General features: G+C 35.9%; 1 protein-coding gene across 20 annotated transcripts in view; it reads right to left on the bottom strand.

Annotated features, from left to right (window-relative positions):
- Nucleotides 1–21,871, bottom strand: part of ZMYND11 (zinc finger MYND-type containing 11) — a 119,325-nt gene that overhangs the window by 30,680 nt on the left and 66,774 nt on the right. For 11 of the 20 annotated variants that reach the window (XM_033209650.1, XM_033209652.1, XM_033209649.1 and 8 more), the window contains 2 exons: nt 16,492–16,651; nt 4,961–5,122 (listed from right to left, as the gene is read on the bottom strand). In XM_033209650.1, coding sequence (XP_033065541.1) covers nt 4,961–5,122; nt 16,492–16,651 — 322 coding nt within the window. Of the gene's footprint in view, nt 1–4,960; nt 5,123–7,820; nt 7,838–16,491; nt 16,652–21,871 lie in introns of those variants that run through there. The other 9 variants (XM_033209662.1, XM_033209664.1, XM_033209661.1 and 6 more) reach the window with 2 other exon arrangements.

Raw genomic sequence — 21,871 nt, 5'->3', positions numbered from 1 at the left:
GTAACTCTGGCGTGATGGGGAGACAAATGCTAGGCCCCTCTCAAGATGTCAATATTTTATACCTAAAGATGCTTCCCTTGGAGTGGTCTAGGCATTTAGAACATGAATGATCCAAAACTGCACTATTTAATATGGTAGCTACAAGCCACATGTGGCAAACTGAAGTCCAGTTCTTCGGTCTACAAGTCACATTCAAGGGCTCCACAGATACACAAGGTCAGCGGTTCACACTGCACAGCACAGAGACCCTTTCCACCACCAGAGAGGCTCTCGAACAGCCCTGCTCTACAAGGCAGTCTGCCAGCCCAGCAGGCTGGCTGCCCAGGGCTTCTTATGACAGACTGCCTTGCCCATGAATTACAGTATCATGATTTTCACCAGCAGGCTTGCAATCCAGCAAGCATGGAGCACACGGACACACACACACATCCAAGCACATGTCTGTCTCTAACCATGCCTTCAAAGTATAAAATGACTTTGTAATTTGGGAACTATATATATGAAAATGAAGCAAAATTAAAATGAGACAGCCAGTGTGGTGGCACATGCCTGTAATCCCAGCACTTTGGGAGGCCAAGGCAGGAGGACTGCTTGAACTCTGGAGTTCAAGACCAGCCTGGGCAATACAGTGAGACCCTGTCTCCAGAAAAAAATTAAAAATGAGCCATACATAGTGGTGTGCGCCTATAGTCCGAGCTACTCAGAAGCTGAGGCAGAAGGCTGGCTTGAGCCCAGGAGGTTGAGGCTGCAGTGAGCCATGACTGTGCCACTGCACTCCAACCTGGGTGACAGAAAAAGACCCTGCCTTAAAAAAAATAAATAAAAAATAAAAAAATTCATCTTATCAAATAGGCAATAAAAAATTGAAAAGTAGTTTCATGTGCTGTTGATGTACATGGGTATAATATTCTCAATAACAAGCTAGTGATTTTTATCAAAAATTTAAACGTGTACACTATCCTTTAAACCTAAATATCCCATGTTAATAAACTTATCCTACCAAAGGTGTTCAGGCAGAATTACATAAATGTATATAATTTTCTATCTTAAAAAAATGCAATGGACTATATTGTGTTTTAAAGGTCTTTCTTTTTTGTAAACAAAATCCTTTTTTTTTTTTTTTTTGAGACGGAGTCTCGCTCTGTCGCCCAGGCTGGAGTGCAGTGGCCAAATCTCAGCTCACTTCAAGCTCCGCCTCCCGGGTTTACGCCATTCTCCTGCCTCAGCCTCCCGAGTAGCTGGGACTACAGGCGTCAGCCACCTCGCCCAGCTAGTTTTTTGTATTTTTTAGTAGAGACGGGGTTTCGCCGTGTTAGCCAGGATGGTCTCGATCTCCTGACCTCGCGATCCACCCGTCTCGGCCTCCCAAAGTGCTGGGATTACAGGCTTGAGCCACCGCGCCCGGCCCGTAAACAAAATCTTAAAAGCAAGTTTCACAAAATAGTATGCTTTTCTCATTTTTTTTCCTGGAAAATTCATGGCTATTTCAGGAAAATAAAATTCAAATAAAAGAAAACAAAATATAAACTTCAGTTTCATTCAGAAATAATAATGAGAAGACTCCTCCTCAGAAGTTGGAAATGGGGCATGATTTCCAGGATAGCATTTGCATGTCACCTTTGACATTTGACAGGCGTTTCCATACAGAACAGTAGAAATGACGAACGCCTGCTGCATGGGGAACTGGTCAGGTAAGTTACAGCATGCCCTCTCCAATCATAACAGGTGCCCAAAACAAGGTCATTCTGGGATATTGTCGAGTACACACACACAAGCCACATCCAGTAATGTACGTAAAGTCACGTGGATATAGATACAAACAAAATGACACACAAACACAGGAAGAAGTCTGTGAGAATATTACCTACTATGGAATACGGTTTCTGGGAATTTTTTCTTATCCTATTCTAAATTATTTGAATTTTTATAGAAAAATTTAAAATCTCTTTTCTAAAACTTAATGAGATCTCAGTAAAAGTGTGAAACTGGACAGTATTTAAATCTTTCTCAAAGTAAAATCTAATCTGATATTAATAAGCTACTTTTCAATATTCATCTACTGTGTCCATAAAGCAAAAGTTTATTTTTTAGAAAGGCAGACATTCCAAAGAACTATTCTCAGGGTTATAAGATTCTAGAGACTTATTACGGAAAGTCACAAAACTAATTTTGAGAAAACTGCCTATTACTGTCCTGTTAAAATACTTCAGAAATAGATACATAAGATAAAGCTGCTTGAGCTGAATTAAATCTGGTAACACAGGTGACAGCTAGGAGACAGAACACCTGTTCTCAGTGGCTTTTCCAACACTGTAAGGGAGAGACAGGAATGTAAGACTGAACAGTATTCCAATCACCGCAAACTGTTAGAAAAGGGCTTCTTTTCACTGTCAGTTTTAGATAGTAATGGTTAGCTTCCATTTATTATTTTTACCATATGAAAATCTGGCTATGGCACCTTCTCTTCAACATTCTTTATCAACATATCTAATTAATCCATATTATTTCCAAACATTAAAAAAAAATAAAACCACAGCAGACAGTTATTCTGATTCAGAACCACAGTTCTTGAGTTTCTGTCTATAGACTCTAAGTTCTCTTAGTCCATGATTACTTAAATCTGGTCACTGTCTTCTTAGATTATTAAAAACGGCTTTACTCAAAGTTTTGACACTTTAAAATTTAAAACAAATCAACCAATAACTTCACCTTAAAGATATTAAAAATTCCATTACAATTTCAAGATTATTATTACCCCTTCTCAAAGGAAAGGAATTGTTAGCACTTATCTTTTACTTGAATACCATAAAATAATAGAATAGATCTAAAACGAATAACTATTTCTTTGGAAAATTTAAAGCTCAAGATACAACTCTCCATCCTCACCCTAGAAAACAGGCTTTTTGAGCCTTAGCAGGGAGTAGCTCACAGACCATAAAATGAATGAAATATTCAAGATTTTCTATTGACAGCATCATTTCAGTAAGCACAATTATATAGCAGTATAAAAATATCTAGACTGACTAAGGCAACAAGAAAGGAGAAGAAAAGAACAGAATAGGGTAATCATGTTTCTGTGTAAGCCAGTTAACACTGTAAAAATTTCATCTAATCAGCAAAGAGTAGAGGAAACCCAGGCTGGGGACCATGGCTTACAACAGTAATCTCAGCAGTTTGGGAGGCCAAGGTGGGCGGATCACTTGAGGTCAGGAGTTCAAGACCAGCCTGGCCAACATGGCAAAACGCCGTCTCTACTAAAAATGCAAAAATTAGCCAGGCATGGTGGCACGTGCCTGTAATCCCAGGTACTCAGGAGGCCGAGGCAGAAGAATCGCTTGAACCTGGGAAGTGGAGGTCGCACTGAGCCGAGATAGCGCCACTGCACTCCAGCCTGGATGACAGAGAGAGACCCCGTCTCAAAAAAAAAAAAAAAAGAGTAAAGGAAACACAATATGGAATCAGACAACTTGATAATGAATTCTGACGGAAGAAGTATTAAACATTTTCTTCAAGGGTATGATAATTGTTCAATTCCCATTCTTACCATAAGAAATATAAAATATCTACAAAGAAGCTTAACCTGTCCTTAGAAGTCCCAGTATTTTCGTTTAAGCTATTTACTATGAAAATAAGAAAATTAAATACAAAAGACAATGGCTGTAGAGACACAGACAGACTCCTCCGAGCTGTATTTCCTAATTCCTGCATCCATATTAGGATCCCCATTTGACCAGTAACATTGCCTCTTTTTTTTAATCTCACTAATTTTTTACTTCCCCTAGGGTAAACTTTTACCAGAAAACAGAAGATGTACATTTGCTTTTAAAATTCACAATCCAAATCCACAAGAGAATAAAATATGAATATTAATACAGCTCCTTTGCTCAAAATTGTGAAACTCCGAGCACCACTTACACTAATTTCTTACAGACATTCTTGTAGACTTCAAAGAGAAGGTCTACATATTGACACTGATTTAGTCAGACTTAGGGAACTGACATTACTTATTTGGCACTTAGGCATTCGAGTGGCAAGTCATCATTAAACATTTTTTAAAATGCTATCCCAACTGCCTGCTGAATACGTACATAGCAAGGTTAAGTACACTGAGGCAATACAAAGCCACAGTTAGAAGACTAGAACATAGACTGTGGTTTGCTCATCATGCTAATAGGAAAATTTTGACTGATGCCAAAGAGGGAAAATATTATGAAAAAATGTGTTTTGAAAAAGCAAAGAAATATTTAAATTACACAAGTTATTATAAAGCATATTCACAAACTGGAAATCATCATGAGTAATCCTGACAATGTGCATGGTTTCAAATAAGTATTTTAATAGTTACGTATAAAATAATAGAGGTTGCAATCAAATAATTCCTTATTACCATCAATGCCATATGTAATATTCAGTCACCACATATCGCTCGTATACACATACATGCCACATTCTGCAACTAACAATCACAGTATGTATATTCCTCAGTGGGATCAATGAATAAAAGTAACTGTGGAAAGTACCTAGTTTACCTACAGGGCAATTTCATTTTACTTTAAAAAAATAATTAGAATTCTTTATACACGATGTCTCATCCCTCCACCCTCCAAATAAAATATAAGTAAAAAAAAAAAAAAAAAACAGTTATTCAACAGATGTTAGTAGGTTTCGTATTTCTGATGTCCAAAGGCCATCCATTAAAGTAGTCACATAAGCCAGAGGCAGGTAAGGGAAGGGGAGACGATATATTTTTACATGATTAAAACTTTCTAAATCCACACCCAGAAATACGGTATATGTGTTCTGTGATGTCCATTTATGAGTATCATTATTTCATTAGATAACCCCCACCCTCCAGTCCTTTATCCATTCACCTGGCAAGACCACCGGGGATATCTTTTTGAAGCTATTATGAATTAATTCCAACCCTCTCACCAGCACAGGAAAGCTCATAGGTACTCACCCTGCAAACTGGGCACTGCCAGGGACTACTGCTGTCTCTAAGCCTGAACTCATCAGACAAACACTTGGAATGATACACACGAAAACACAGGTCACATATCAACACCTCTCCAGGCAAATGGCATTCAAAACAATACCAGTCATGATTTTCTGTTTCCCAGTCCTACAAAAAATACAAAATAGTTTTGTATGACATTTTGTCAATATCTGCAATGACTAAGAACAAAATTGAAACTAAATGTCCATCAGAAGTTAGGCATCATAAACAATTTAAAGACATTTACTGTGTTAAAACAAGAGGGAAAATACCTAGAAAGTTGCTGCTTTAAATTTTAAAATCTTTCCTAAACAGTGGTAATATTCAGAAATATCTTAAGATAATCTGATAGCAAAACCAGTCCAAAATGAAATAAGTCCAAAGCCAACTCCAGTTCTAATATTATTTTTCATTTTGAAATATAATCTAAGGAATAATTTCTTTAGTAAACTGAGAATCCCAAACCAACCTATAGCTTTGTATTTCAAATAAACAAACCTTTGTTTTGCTCTGCTTTAAATATATGTATATAACAGTCCTTGACACACTGTGGGACAGAGAGAACAGTAATGGGTGGTGATGCTCACTATTCTTATCTTCTCATCTGTGGCATTGGATGTTTTATTGAAAAGAACCATTAATCAGAATGTCCGTGTTCTGATAGGATGTCAGATTTTCAGAGCTGTTGAATTTAGAAAAATAAATTGAAACTGTGAAACTAAAGGTTTAATCACATTATCCAAAGGAGATTACCACAGAAAACAAAAAAGGAAGTAGGCTTATTTCCTGACTGGGGCTATTCCTAGAAATAAAAGAACACAACTGCACGTACACAGGCATTCTTCAACATATTCTTATTTTTGATACCTTTTTTTTGTACAGCTAATACCCTTTAAATATACACAACAAGAGTGTTAGAAGTTCTCTTAATTTAGAATTCATTATTTATAAATATTACTCTTAGCTTTTCTTAAAATATATTTATGCTAAGAGTGATGGGTTAATTTTCAACTTTATTTGTAGATGTGGTAACCGAATGAACAAGGGTAAAGTCCACAGTTAGTATAAACAGGGCCACTTCCAGTAGGGACTGTGACATTCCAAATTTGGGTTCCACCATCAATTTTATTTCTATAAATTGTTATCAATACTGTTTCCAAGGTGGAACAGCTTTACTGTTTTCTCTGATGTCAATACTCCCCCAATAAATGGGCTTCCATGTAGCACTCACTCCATAAGCAGCAACTTCTTTGGAAACTAGGTTCAAACATGTTACTGCTTGACCATATCTGAGTGCCAGATATGAAGGACTACCCAGTCCTTCAAAAGAGAAGCGGTATATGAATGTTCAAAAATTCATGTCTTCCAACCCACATCCAGAGTCATGGCTACAGTGCAGTAGTAAATCCTGCAGAGATGTAAACTTTCTGGTTTGCTTTTTATTAAGAAATTGGCAGTCTGTGTTCACCAAAGTAATAAAGAAAAAGACAAAGACCATTTTTAGTTATTTGCTACAGATGTATACACTCCGCAAACTTCCTTTGGTAGGGTAATTTCAGTTGGGCTGGAATCTTAAAATACTGATTTTTACATAAAACCCTGATTGCACATGGCAGGAAATAATGTACTCCACAAAGCTGGGCACAATGGCATCACACCGACAATATATGTGTATGGTGCTTGGCTGTATTAAAACAGTCATCCTTGGTGTATCCATTTGAGATGGGCTCATATGTAAGCTGCATTTTAGCTATTTCAATTTATCAATTATTATATTAAAAATCATTGACAAATTAGGTTTTGGTGGAAATAACATATTCGACTTTTAATTAACAGTACTCTTTCCAAATTTAGGACAAAATATTTCAGGGTATTTTCTTCATACTCATAGCTGTTTTAAAAACTTCTTCAGGGATTTTGGTGGCTTATATTTTACTCAATATTAAAAAGAGAAATTGGCGTCTTTCATCACTTGAATTTTTTACATTAATTCATCTTCATGTGCTGGGCAAAATACTATAGTACTCACTAGGTTAATTAACAAAAGGAAGCAAGAGTGTAATTCCTGTGCATACCTCCGGCCTCTCCACATTACCTTTACCTCTTTGCATCCCTACTCTTTCCCCATCCACCCATGAAATGAAGATAAAGATGGGTCTTTCTTTGATAGGGTGTTTAATTCTTGACCTAGTTTTTCATAACCAATTATAGAAATGAAAGCATAACTCAAATGAAGTAAAAGAAAAACATCTGGACATGTTTATACCCTGGCATATAACCAACCCCATTCTCAGACAGAAAGTATGGGCTGGGAAAGCAGTGCTGTCCATTCTTTTAATCATGGCAATAGCTGTTCAGAATATGCAAAACATGCAAAATCAAGTTCAAAAGTTATTAGACTCTGAATACAGGAAATATTTTCCTGAGGTATGAATCATACAGGCATGTTTATTACAGGACAGGCTGCCTACAATTTGTCTTTTGGTAAATAGAAATCCTTTACATAATGCTTTTTGACTAGCACTCAGACATGTATGTCAAAAACCCTAGGTTTACATTTTCACTGGATTCCCCCAGATGTCATCAGCTACTCTAGAGATAGCCTGAGTAACAGCATATGTGAAATGCCAATTCAAAACATGAAAGCTTTTAAATAGCAAACCTACTAGCACGAAATTCAAAACTAGAAGCCATGTAAAGATAGTATGGTTTTACCAAACAAATCTAGCAAGAGTTAACTAAGCTAGCCTAAGGTAAAAGAGAAATATAATACAAAAAATAAAGCAGAATTATAGTAAAATAACATAGTGCAAAATTAGTTCACCTTGTTTGGGGCTGCTGTCCTGGAGAAAGGCTGCATACTGTAGGCCTTTCAAAATAAAAACAAAATCATCTTGGTCTCACTACTTAACTTTGCTAAATACCAGGCAATACACAGGACTAAAGGGATTTCACACAGGGCCACACTGGTTATTATTTCCTATATGACGTACACTATTGTACAGATGATATTAACTCATAATCTATCAATGTGCTAATCAATAATGAAAAGACAGAAGCATGCAAACATAAGAGTCATTACTAGTTGTAGAGGAAATTTTTCAACTAACAAACACAAAAGCTACAAATGGACATAGAGAAAATCTCTCCCCAATGTACCATGAAAACTATAATGATATTAGAAAAATATTTTGCTAATAAATTCAGTGCCATTATAAACTTGCACAAGACATGAATGTCTTATTGATTTAAAACTGGTTCACACTGGATTCTTTAAAAATCGGAAATGATGAATGTGAGTGTGGTCAATACCTCACCAGAACATGAAATTTATACAGGCTGTCCTCAGAATCTAGTAGAAAAATCCACCTCTAACAGTAGCCTCTTGATCTAAGTCTCTGTCATTCATATAGCGTTTGGTTAAGACTCTAGAGATAGATAGGTTCAAATCCTGGCCCTGGCATTCGCAGTTGTATAATCTCGGGCAGAATGCTTATCTTCTCTGTGTGTCATTTTCTACCTGTATAATTAACAAAATGATAGTACCCAGTCTACACCGTTTTTCTGTGAATCAAATGAGTTAATACACAGACAGTCCTTACAGGAGTGCCTGGCACAATGTGAGCACCCAGAAAGTGTTCTTATTATTATTATCTACTTAGTGCACAGAACAAGAACTGACCAAGTCACAAAATGATATAACATGCTTATAATTTTATATATATATGTGCACATTTCTTTGCTAGGCATTTTAAAATTCATTATTACATCTGTATTTCACACTTTTTTTTTTTTTTTTTTTTTGAGATGGAGTCTCGCTCTGTCGCCCAGGCTGGAGTGCAGTGGCCGGATCTCAGCTCACTACAAGCTCCGCCTCCCGGGTTCACGCCATTCTCCTGCCTCAGCCTCCCGAGTAGCTGGGACTACAGGCGCCGCCACCTCGCCGGGCTAGTTTTTTGTATTTTTAGTAGAGACGGGGTTTCACCCTGTTAGCCAGGATGGTCTCGATCCCCTGACCTTGTGATCCGCCCGTCTCGGCCTCCCAAAGTGCTGGGATTACAGGCTTGAGCCACCGCACCCGGCCTTTTTTTTTTTTTTTTTAGACAGAATGTCGCTCTGTCGTCCAGGCTGGAGTGCAGTGGTGAAATCTTGGCTCACTGCAACCTCTGCCTCCCGGGTTCCAGCAATTCTCGAGTCTCAGCTTCCCGAGTAGCTGGAATTACAGGCATGTGCCACCATACCCAGATAATTTTTTGTATTTTTAGTACAGACAAGATTTCGCCATGTTGCCCAGGCTGATCTCAAACTCCTGAGCTTGGGCAATCTGCCCAAAGTGCTAGGATTACAGGTGTGAGCTACTGCGCCCAGCCCACAACACTTCTATATGCTAGACAGACCAAGAAATATTAACTCTGGTTTAGAGACCAAACCGAAACACAGAAAGAGTTGCTCAGTCAAGTCAGAAGGGAGATATGTGGAAGAACTGTTCGAATAAAGTGTTCTAAAGTATAATCCACTCTCATCAATAATCCAAAAGCAATTTTTAAAGTAATTTCCTCTTTCTACTTAATGAGTAGATAAATATTACACAACCAAGTATGTGTGTTTGAGATAGCATTTTAATGTAGATGCAATGTAAAAATAATTCTCTACAATTCTAGGTTTAGCTTAATTAACGAATTCTGTTAATCATTAGGAGATATGAATCTGATGATTACATATTTCCAGTACTTTTAAATATTACTTATATTTAAAATAAAAATATTACAATGTTGCTCAGTGCAACAGAACTTAGACAGAAGGAAAAAGAAAAATAAACATATATACACACAATCATAATAAACCTAAAAGAGTATAATAAGACAGCATGACCCAAAAAACTCTATTGAATAAGAAGGAAATTCTTTTACCAAAGCAAGAATAATTGCTAAGTATATTATAGTTTAAATGCACATAGAACCACAGTATAAATGATTTCTAATAATCACCAATACTTAACTTGGTAAATGATTATATTTTTGTAACTAAGATAGGGAATGGACATTTGGAAGAAATATGTGGTTCTGCATGTAAGTAACAGAGTAAGTTATATCTCACACCCCATAAACATATACACCTATCCATAAAAATTAAAAATTAACAAAAGTTATATTTCATATTAAACAAATCAACAGTATCCAAGGGGTATCAAATTTGGCACTAAGGGCACTTAAAACATATGATTAATTTATGACAACTATTATAACTGTAATTATATCAAGAAAAAGATAAAGACCTAAAACTTTAAAAAGGAATTCTTACTGTAATATGCCATATATATAAAAAAGGGTTGCAGGGGTTGGGGGAGTCAGGCTCAGTTTGAATACAGCCTCACTTAATATTTTTCTCAAGAACAATGCAAGGGAGCCCCTGCTTGCCACGGCTGCTGATGGTGGTAGTTCCGAAGAATAAAGCCATAAATTCCAATCCTATCTCTTATCTAAAAGATGTGAGCTAAGCTAAATTTCACGAGAAATATAACCCGAAACTTTTTTTAGACTGGGCATTTTGAGGTGGGAGGAACAGATGATGACAGAAAAGAAGTGTCTATCTTGCCCCTCTGTAAATTAAGATTTGTTTATCCCCAACATAATAGGTTAATCTCTTTAAGAAGCCAGAAAATATGTATTTTCATTAATTATGTTTTTAAATATGTGTCAAAAGCCTTAAATGAGAAAAAGCAAAAGATACAGAATTCTACCTTTTCATTTAAAAAGATATAGGCATGGTGGCTCATGCCTGCAATCCCAGCACTTTGGGTCACTGAGGCAGGGGGATCACTTGAAGCCAGGAGTTGGAGACCACCCTAGGCAACATAGCAAGATCCTGTCTCCACAAAAAAATGAAAAAATTAGCTGGGTGTGGTAGCGCATGCCTGTAGTCCCAGCTACTTCGGAGGCTGAGGCAGGAGGATTGCTTGAGGCCAGGAGGTCAAGGCTGTAGTGAACCATGACTGCGCCCCTGCACTCCAGCCTGGGTGACAAAGGGAGACCCTGTCTCAAAAAAAAAAAAAAAAAAAAAAAAGATGCCCCCTAGGCCTATTTAAAAGTAGTATAAGATCCTGCTCATAGGCAGTACCAACTGGAGCATGTGAAAAGAAGGTTCTCAAATAGAAGCAGGACACAGAACCAACACCGGAGTTCCTGTGTGCAGCTGCTGGAGTCACAAGCAGCAAAACATACTGGCAGAAGGACTTTAACCAAAAGTGTCAACTGCAGTTCCTAAACTCATACATTAGCTTTGTCCTGGCATTAACTATGACAAGGAAATGAAACTGTGAGACCAAATCTGGCAGATAAGTAAAGGGAGAAGCAGTTTTACAGCAAACATCACTTTTTAATATTTTTAAGTCATCCTCAACACTTTTGACTAAACTATTAAATGTGAGATCAAAAGTATCTGTCAACATCCTAGCTTTGTGCTGAGGGCTGTATATAAAGTTGGAAGTCACAAAATTAACACTAACTGCCTCAATTTCAAATAACATATTTGATATGCTTTATCTGCAAATGATTCATAATTTAAGGTGACCTGCCTTACTCTATTACATTAAAGACTTTGGTAAGACTGTCTCATCTTTATGAGTATCTTATTGCTTAAGAGTGTAATTTGTAAGATATTAAGTTATATTTATCACAGAAAGCTACTAAATACCAAATGTAACTTAGCTCAGCAAATGGTAAAATTCTGTCCAAGAAATACACTTCTCACATTTTACGAATAAAGGTGGTGAAATACTGTGAAGAAATATGGGTTTAGTGTAGCCATTCACGTGTCTTTTTCTAGAGCAAGCAGATGAAGTAAGTAAGCTATGAGCCTACAAGGACATACAGCATTTCTTTTAAACAAGCAAAAGAAAAAAGTCTTGAAATAACAAAACATTGAATGACCAGAAATCACAAAATTTCACTCAGTGCCCTGGTCTTACAGTCTTTTTCCAATATAATTTTAAAAGCTTATGAAAATACCTTTAAATGAATTATGTGGACCCTATGAGTAAATGGTAATGACAGACCAATCTGGAAGTGTGAGATGACCATAGAAAACTTACAAGAGTGTAGTTTGTCATTTTAAAAACTAGTTGTCACACACACTTTTTTATGCATTTACTTTCTTAAGAGACAAGTCTTGCTATGCTGCCCAGGCTAGACTCAAACTCTTGTGCTCAAGCAATCCTCCTGCCACAGCCTCCCAAGTAGCTGGGACTATAGGTGTGTGCCATCACACCTGGCTCCTCGGTACATATACTTCTGTTTGCTTGACTAATATTTGAGCAAACCGTTTAAAATTGGGAGTGGATATACTTTAAATAATTACTTTTTTCATTCTACCATTTCATGTGGTCATTATTTAAAACATTACCACGAAGATGCTTATCTATTACCTAATTTTACCACAGTTTCTCCAAATGAATGATCACTTATGTGGAGGGTTTCAAACGGTGGCTGAGATCAGCATCCCAAAATGCCTAAATTAACTGCGGTCTAGAAGAATGAATCTCAGCACCATGAGGTCACTATCTTGGCCTTAAATATACAGGCTTGCACTTGGATTATTATAACTATATCCTGACATATTACAGTTAGGCTTTTGTTACATGAGTGCTAGATTTGATAAAAATAATCTTGTTCAATATATGCATATTTCTCAATTGTTTCAAATTTTTAAAAATAAGCACTGAAAAAAAGTAGCAGAGGTGAAATAAAAATGTAACATCAACAAACTCTGACTTTTAAATTCCATCAATAATAGGCAGCATAGAGAAAACTACACTTTTGTCTACCTTCTCTTTATCAACAGAATTGTGGAACTGAAGACAAGAGTCCAGACTCTTTGCTGATACAAAGTATCTCAGGAGATATAACTTGTGGGACTTAGCAAGATAAATACACCTTTTCCCCACCTGTTTACAGCAATTTTTAGAGATAACAAAAGGAAAAAAAAGAGCTTTACCACCCATTTTAAAAATAACAGAACTGCCTAAGTTAAGAACATTTGTAACTGTGACTTAAAGGTTTAAAAATAGATAACCAAAAACATCCTATGCCTTCCCTTCCTAAGGTCATATACATCTACTTGTTGTGTTCCTTTCTTGATGGATAAATAATAACATACATCTTTCAATTTAAAAAGTTAAGTTTTGAGAGACATCAAGGTGATTCATCCTATATACAAGGTGGTAAAACGATAAAGCATGGGCCCCAGACTCAAATGCTGGCATGCAGGACAATCACTAGCCCACAGAACACCAAGTGCAAACTAGAAAAGATGGCCCTTCTACAAGACACTCTTGTTGTTGTATGTTCGTTTATTAGAACAAATGCACTGGCGACTGTTGAATAAATAGGCAAAACACAATGTCTGTGATGTGGATCACAGTTCACATCTGGCACCCCAATAAGCAATGGCCTCCACACACTGGCCATACATTAAAAAAAGTACACAAAGCTGGTCAGGACAAGATGCATGTGCTGTGCCCAGTGGGAAACAATTACATGTCCTCCTAGAGTGTCATCAGAGCATGAAAACTGTGGCACACGGACAGCTGCTGAGCAGCCAAGTGGGACCCCAGCCAAGGTAACAAAATACATATATAATTTGTCTCATTATTTTAGAGTTACACTTTAAATAAAGATCCAGTGTTCTCATGGAAAACCTCTTTACAAGTCTTGTGTTTGAGAATACAGGTTGAAAAGTAAAAAGACCCTGATTAGAATTTTTGTATGATTAGTAAGAAACTAATGTGCTTTCACTATATTACACACAGGCATTTTTTTGTTGTAAGCGAATTTATTCACTGGTCAAATACCTGCTTTGAGTACCTGGTTATATAATTTATGTAGATAATCTCCTTTAATCCTTCAAACAATCAAACAAAATAGATCTTAATATGCCCATATGACAGCTGAGGGCTGAGGAGCAGAGGCTAAGAAATTTCCTCAAGGTTGCATAACTAAATAAAGGCTTGAATTGGATCTGAAACCCCTGTTTGTTTGTGACATATGAGATCTTACCTCTTTCTAATAAACTACATTACCTCTGAATTTTAAATATTTACATATTTTATAAACCAGGCACAGTTTTGATATATTCCGTTGTGCTTATATTATACAGCCATATTTAGAATAAAAATGTTTGTGAGAAAGATCCAGAATTAAACCTGCATACTATATGTTTGGTTTACATATAATATTTCATCTAGACAGAAGAAAAAAGGATGATTCTATAAATATATGCAAGAACAACATATAAAAATAAAAATTAGAACATAGGACCTAATATAGTGGTAAAAATATAATGTGCTCATTAACGACTTGTTGAATTAAACAAAAAAACTTCAACTTGAGGAGGAAGAAAGCATGTGGAAAAGTACCAATCTAAACAGGAAAGAGAAATAAAATCGCTTTTATGAAAAAATGTACACATGATCCATAAACCAAAATCCTACAGATTAAGTTGCACTTACTGTTAGCTAATTACTATACAAATCTTGGAATTATCAGTATAGTCTTCTATACTGTCTATAAATTCCTAAGTGTTTTAAGATTAGAAATTTTACATTATCTGGATTATTCTGAGTATATAATAAAGTATCAACAATTAATGGCCCTCCCTTAAATACCTGAGGCAACAGATTGATACCACTTGACATTATTTTTATTATGTCTTGGCACCCTAAGTTTCTTCACTGGCAGCAAAGCTTTACTTTTCTGTAAGGAAACTCAATAGAAAAATTGTTCTTATATAAAGATTTCCACTTAACTTTTCAAGAATACTTCCAGCGCACAAATGAAATTACACCAGTGAAAGTAAAGATTTTTTCTTCCATGTTTTCTGTTGCTGGAAAATGTGAATTTTCTTTCCTGAAGCTTTGAAGGTGCAGATTAAATTGACAAAAACAAAGTTAAAAAAGTGAACAGCTTTTCTAAGTTTATAACTTATCACAGCTGTTGCTGTAAACCACCTCCCCACAAGCACTGTGCTAGTTAGTTTACTGCTGTCAGGCTTCACACGTTAGTATGTTTGTTGGCTCATCTGCTGTAGAGCCAGAAAAGAAAATAAACTTAAACTTTTTGGAAAATTTTTCCACAAAGAACCAATTATAAGATTCTATATCATTTTTATAATTTTAGATTTTAGAGAATTTATGATAAAACACTCTCAAAGTATTCAATTACTAAATCTATTCCTTTCAAAAAGTAAATCTATAGAAAGAGATAGATTTTTGAAAGGGGCTAAAAGGGGTATGTCTATCTATATCTATAGATAGATTTTTTTTTTCTTTTTAAGAGACAGGGTCTTGGTCTGCCGCCCAGGCTACAGTACAGTAGTGGCATGACCATAGCTCACTGCAGTCCTAAACTCCTGGGCTCAAGTGATCCTCCCAACTCAGCCTCCTGGGCATCTGGTACTACAGGCATGTGACACCACATCCAGCTAATTTTTTATTATTTTTTTGTAGAGATGGGGTTGTGTATTTTATTTTTTTTTTACTTTACTTTACTTAGTTTATTCTATTTTATTCTATTTTATTTTATTTTACAGAGATGGGGGCTATGTTGCCCAGGCTGGTGTGTAACTCCTGGGCTCAAGTGACCCTCCTGCTTTAGCCTTCCAAGTGCGAGGACTACAGCATGAGCCACCTGGCCACAGCTGCTACATTTGAAACCTATCATCTTAAACGATGTTCCCTTGTAAAAATTAAGACATTTTAAATCAAGGTATTAGAAATAGCAAAATAAAATAAGGTAGGAAGATAGAAATATTACACATGAAATCAATCTTTACGTAAGAAAAAAATGTACTTCGAGATGTGCCCCTCAGTTTAAAGGTACATAATGGAAGGAATTAGAAGATTACAATATCAACATTTAAAAGAGCAGTCAAAGTGAGAACTAGGTAAAAATGTAAAGAGAATTAATGTTCTGTCTTTCCTGTTTGATTTCTGTTCCAGTACACAAAACCTGCAATTGTCATTAGTCAATGTAGGCACTGGCCAGGGGAATTTAACGTTTGGAACCTGTACGCTGCCGCAAAATCTCTACTGAAGCCTGTTCATCCCACCTGAACTGAGACTGTTTCCCTAGGAAGACAGTTCATCTCCTTCTATCTGTGTGGATGGCGTCAGTATCATCTGGCAGGGAAACATTTTTGCTAATATTTGTTCAAGACAACAGGAATGCCATGAAGTGTGGGTACATCAAAAGAGCTTTGGTTTGCTTTAGTTTTTAGATTCAAGGTAATACACAGAGAAGCAGGCTCTTTGTAAAAGCGAGTCATCTCCTAAATAATTAGTAAGGAAAGTAACCATATTACCAATGTAGAGCCTTAATGTTGATAAAAACGTTAAAATGAAATATTAAACTTCTGAAAATGATTTTCTATAGGTTGTATCTAAATAATGTTTAAAAGCTAAAAGTTCATATCTCTATGGTTATCAAATAAAATGTACTTACAATCTCATCTCCTGGCAACCAATATCCTTCTTGTTCAATACCAGCTTTTGAACCTTTGCAGCCCACTGTTAGAGTTTCGACAATAAGACCATCTTTCACAGCTAAGCTCAGCTGACGGGTGGTCTCTTTAGGATGCATACCGTGGACTCGAGACATATACCTAACACAAAGGAAAAACACATTTAAAAATCTTTCAGTACTGAAAACTAAAAATGAATGAAAATAAGAAAATGGAGGTCATTTCTTTCATTATGACTTGTATTTATGAGAGTCCTGTTGAGATAAAGAACAAGATAAAGAACTAACATGATAAACAGAAAAGGAAAAGTCTTCAATACACAACTCTTCTAATTATCATGCTATTTTAAACTCAAATTCTATTCTGTAATGATTAGACCAAGATATGTTCAAAATAGTTCCAAATCAGCAAATATAAATCCCTTAAGAGATTGTAGTCAAACATCCCATTTAGTTTTAGCCTCTGGAGCAATTACCACTAACTTCTACTCTGCAGATTCTACATTTAGAATTTTATAATCCCCAACCATAGGACTTTAGAATCACAAACGTATTTTGTAATACTTTTACCCAAAATGTAGGAAATGACACCAGAGAAAATTTAGAAATCACACGAGTGCTTGTCAACATACAAGGAAAACATGGAAGCGTGTTGTGATCAATCAAGCAAAAATGTGATTTTCAGTGAAATATATTTTGAGTCACTGAAGCACGCAAACATTCCCTGATTTATAGTTACAAAATATTTTTTAAAACAAAAAAGTGAAATATTTCCAACACACCCTGGATCACAGAGAATAATATTGCAGATTCCCTTGTATTCACCAACTACATTCAACTGATGTTAATACTTGGCATATTTGCTTTGTATCTTTTTTGTTTAATACAGAAATAAGTTTTATAAAGTTGGATTTGTGCCATTTTCCATTCTCCTCCAAACCTCAACACTGATCGCTCTCTCTTTACACACACACACACACACACACACACACACACACACACACACATCAATGTCAATGTATCTATCTGTATCTCCAGTGAACCACTAAACTTCAAAGAGGTCTTTGGATATCCAGATAAAAAACATAGCATGAGCTAAATCAGACTGGCCTCAGACTTCTCCAGAGAAACATTCCATGCTAGAAGTCAGCGGAGTAATGCCTCATAAGTCCTCAAGGAAATAAAGATGACAAAACCAGTATGTTTGGATTAACTCCCACCTTCTCCCTTCCCCACCTCATTGCTACAGACGTTGCCATTGTCAGGGCCAGCATTTTGCGGTCAGATCATCATTCCCACCTCTCTTTGTGTCTTAGTCCTTCGATGAACTGCACTGACAGAAAAGCAATGTTGAAGGGGAAAATGTGCTAATGTCCTCGACGCTCACAGTGCAGAGTCAGGAATAACTATCTCAGGGACTGAGTGCACTATCCAAATATATAAACATCACCCTTAAAACAAAAAACATTTCTAAGCTACCCGAAGAAACACATAGAAAATGTATTACGTAGTGATAAAACAAAATGATAAAAACAGAAGGCATATTATATATGAGAAGACCAAAACCAGACATGTTTCTCTTTTTAATAAATACAAATGGGCTAAACTCAACAATTTAAAAATAGTGACTCAGAAAGAGTGTAAACAAATGGGCAAAGGCATATCATAAAAATGCTATCTAAATGAAGCAGGGGTCAAGATGGAAATGTATAGGATTTGGAAAACAAGGGAAAAATCATTCTTAAAAAAGACAAACAGAGCACAGTTATAATGCAAACAACTATAGGAAATAAAAGAAATATTGACAGAAATATAAAATTGTGAGATTTTAATTCACTTCTCTCAGTTCACAAAAAAAAATCAATTGGACAAAAAATTAAGTATGGCTATAGAAGAACTAACTAGTAAGACAGAGCTATTGATTTATTATTTTTGAGATGTAATCTCACTCTGTTGCCCAGGCTGGAGCGCAGTGGCGTAATCTCAGCTCACTGCAACCTCTGCCTCCTAGGTTCAAGTGATTCTCCTGCCTCTGACTCCCAAACTGGGACTACAGGTGCTGGCGATTTTTGTATTTTTAGTAGAGATGGGGTTTCACCATGTTGGTCAGGCTAGTCTTGAACTCCTGACCTCAGCTGATCTGCCCACCTCGGCCTCCCAAAGTGCTGGGATCACAGGCGTGAGCCACCACGCCCAGCCTGATTTTTTATTTATTGATTATTTATCTAGTTGACTTATTCCGAAACAAACAAACAAACACCTCAAGACAGGTATATTGATTTATCCTGACACCAAAAAAATACCTTTAATAGGTCCAGAAGACATACATAACTAACCACAAAATCACCACAAAGATGACTTGAAGAGATTCCAAAAGTGATACACGCCATTGTTAATCACGGTGAAATTAAACCAGATACTAATACAAAACCAGAAAACCCTCATAAACAACCACTGAGTCAAAAAAAAGTTACTGAAAAATTACAAAAGATCTAAATGAAAAGCTACAGCAATGCTCTTAAAAAAGAAAATTTGTAGAATCCAGGATCCAGGAACTCCTTTTTTTTTTTTTTTTTGGATACAGGGTCTCACTCTGCCACCCAGGCTGGAGTACAATAGCACAATCATGGTTCACTACAGCCTTGACCTCCTGTGCTCAAGTGCTCCTCCCACCTCAGCCTCCTGAGAAGCTGGGACTACAGCCACACACCATCACACCTGGGTGACTTTTTAATTTTTTGTAGAGACAGGGTCTCACTATGTTGCCCAGGCTGGTCTCAAACTCCCAGCCTCAAGTGATCCTCCCACCTCAGCCTCTCAAAGTGCTAGGATTACAGGCATGAGCTACCATGCCTGGCCCAAGAACTCCTTCTTTAGGGAAAAATAAAAGAGGTATCATTACTTAATCTAATCAATAATGAAGATGCAAAGCACAAACATACAAAAAAATGCTACAGGGAGACACCTACATATAAAAAGGAAATTAAAATACAAGCAACTACTTTGTTCAGTTCTGTGAAAAAATATAAACACTATGATTTTATAAGAAAATATAAATGACCAAAACCTGAACACAGAATAAAACAGAACCTTTAAAAGGTCAATTTCCAAAGAAATAAATAGAGGAAGTTTGCAAAGAGCTTACCCAGAAAAACATCAGCTACGGACATATTCATAAGTTACTTCTGTCAAACTTACAATGACCAGGTCACTCCAATGAGACTCAAACTCTTCCAGTGCACAGTCATAGGAAAGCAAGGAATCTAGCGTGTAATCAGAAAACCCCACAAAATAGCACAAAGAAAATCAGTGACCCGTAGAAATACTGATACAAAAATCCTACATAAAATATTTGAATATAATCTAATATTATATATAAATATTAATATATTCAAATGTCAAAATAATATACTAATTCTAGGAACTGAAGAAAGATTTCATATGAAGAAATGTAAAAATATGATTTACTCCATTAATAGGTCAAAAATAAATTATCATGAAGATTTTGATACATGTTGAAAGGCATTTAGTAAAATTCAACACCTAGCCCCTAACAAAACAAGAATGAGTAAATACATCCTTAACCTAATCAAGAATATTCAAAGATGTCTGTGGCTGTCACATTTCCTTAACACTCTGAAAAGGTAATAACCAACATAATTGAAATTGTCATAAAAGTTGATAAGGAGTTTTCAAATCATGTATCTAGAAAACCCAAAAATATCAGCTGATATGCTTTTTTAAGTAATTTTAATTAAGTATATAGTTCAATAAATTCTTTGGGTACAAACTGATTTACTAAGATTAAAAGCATTCATATACAGAAACCAAAAAGACAGATGACTGAAAAGACCAAACCTCAATTATTTACAACAATAAGAAAAATAAAATTTCCAGGAAGAAATAGAATGACAAAATTTGTGTAAAGAAAATTCTGAAATGCTACTGATGCAAAGAAAAAAGATGAACAAATCGGAATTTTCATTACAATAAAAGTGGCATTTCACATTATTGGTGGAAAGACTGATTAATCAATGCAGGACACTGGGACAACTGGTTATCTAACCTGGGAAAGCAGATGGAGCACTCCCTTAGATTGTACCTATAAATTATAGATAGATCAGAATTAAATATCGACAACAAAACCACACAATTGTTCAGCATGTGTGAAATACACACATACAAGGAAGGAAATTCATTTTAGTATTGCTGGCAGCAAGAAACAATGAGAAATAATGTAAACATACATCTTAGGGGACTGGTTAAATAAGTGATAATTGTACCAAGGATTATTATACAGTTTTCACAAGAAATGAAGCAATGTTATAGGTGTTAAGATGACATAAGCTCTATAATATATTACATCTTTTAAAAAATCGTGGTATAAGACACTACTATTTCTCAAAACACTGTATAACTGATATGCACAAAAGAGTTCTAGAGCTTGATTCCTTCCAGAAACTGCTGCTAAGAGGGGCTCAGGGAACAAGGGATGGGAAAAGACTTTTCTCCACAGTATGCCCTTTGGAATTTCGTTTGCATCTATTAGCTAGACTATTTTAACTTTTAAAAAAGTAGCTACCATTTACCATTCTTCCAGCAACATACAAGTTTCCTGCTCCCACGTAAGCTTGCCAGCCTTAGGGAGTTCCTCTCTTTTTCAGACTCATTATGGCTCTTCTTGGTCCCATATTCATCCACAGTAATTTTAAAGTTAGTTTGCCAAAATCCACAAAAATAGTTAAAGCTCCACAACCAATGTAAGAATATCCACTGACGAAATTGGCACATATGCTCATTTATTTATATATTTTTCTATGTCTTTAATATGGTTTTATAATTTTTATCCATAAGATTCTTACCTATCTTTTGGGTTTTTCCTAGATATTTTAATGTTTCTTTTGAAAATGGAATTTTATTTTATATAGTATTTCCTGGTTGGTGGCTGCTGGTCTTTATTGGGCCATCTGCTTACCTCTCTTACTAGTTTCAGGTTTGTCTGTAAATTCTATTGGACTTGTTTCTTATCAAGCTGATTAGGACTTCTAGCAAAGTACACACCACAGGTAGTAATGGTGGGCATCCTCATCTTGTTTTAGATTTTGTAGGGATTCTTATAATAGTTCACCATTCAACATGGCTCTTGAGGATGCTTACTGGTAGACATAGCTTATAAATATAAAATGATAAATATAAATGCAAATATGATGCTTGCTACAGGATTATGGTGCATAACTTTGATTGAGGACATTTCTTTCCAGTTTGCTAAGTGTTTTTTTTTAATGGCACTGCATTTTATTATTCCTTGATATATTTTTATCCACAGACTGTCACCACACAGTGGGTTTTCTTAGCCACTAAG

The sequence above is a fragment of the Trachypithecus francoisi genome, unplaced genomic scaffold (genome assembly GCF_009764315.1).
Source record: "Trachypithecus francoisi isolate TF-2019V2 unplaced genomic scaffold, Tfra_2.0 Lachesis_group9, whole genome shotgun sequence".
NCBI classification, from domain to species: Eukaryota; Metazoa; Chordata; class Mammalia; order Primates; family Cercopithecidae; genus Trachypithecus; species Trachypithecus francoisi.
This window is presented reverse-complemented; position numbering and strand designations above follow the sequence as displayed.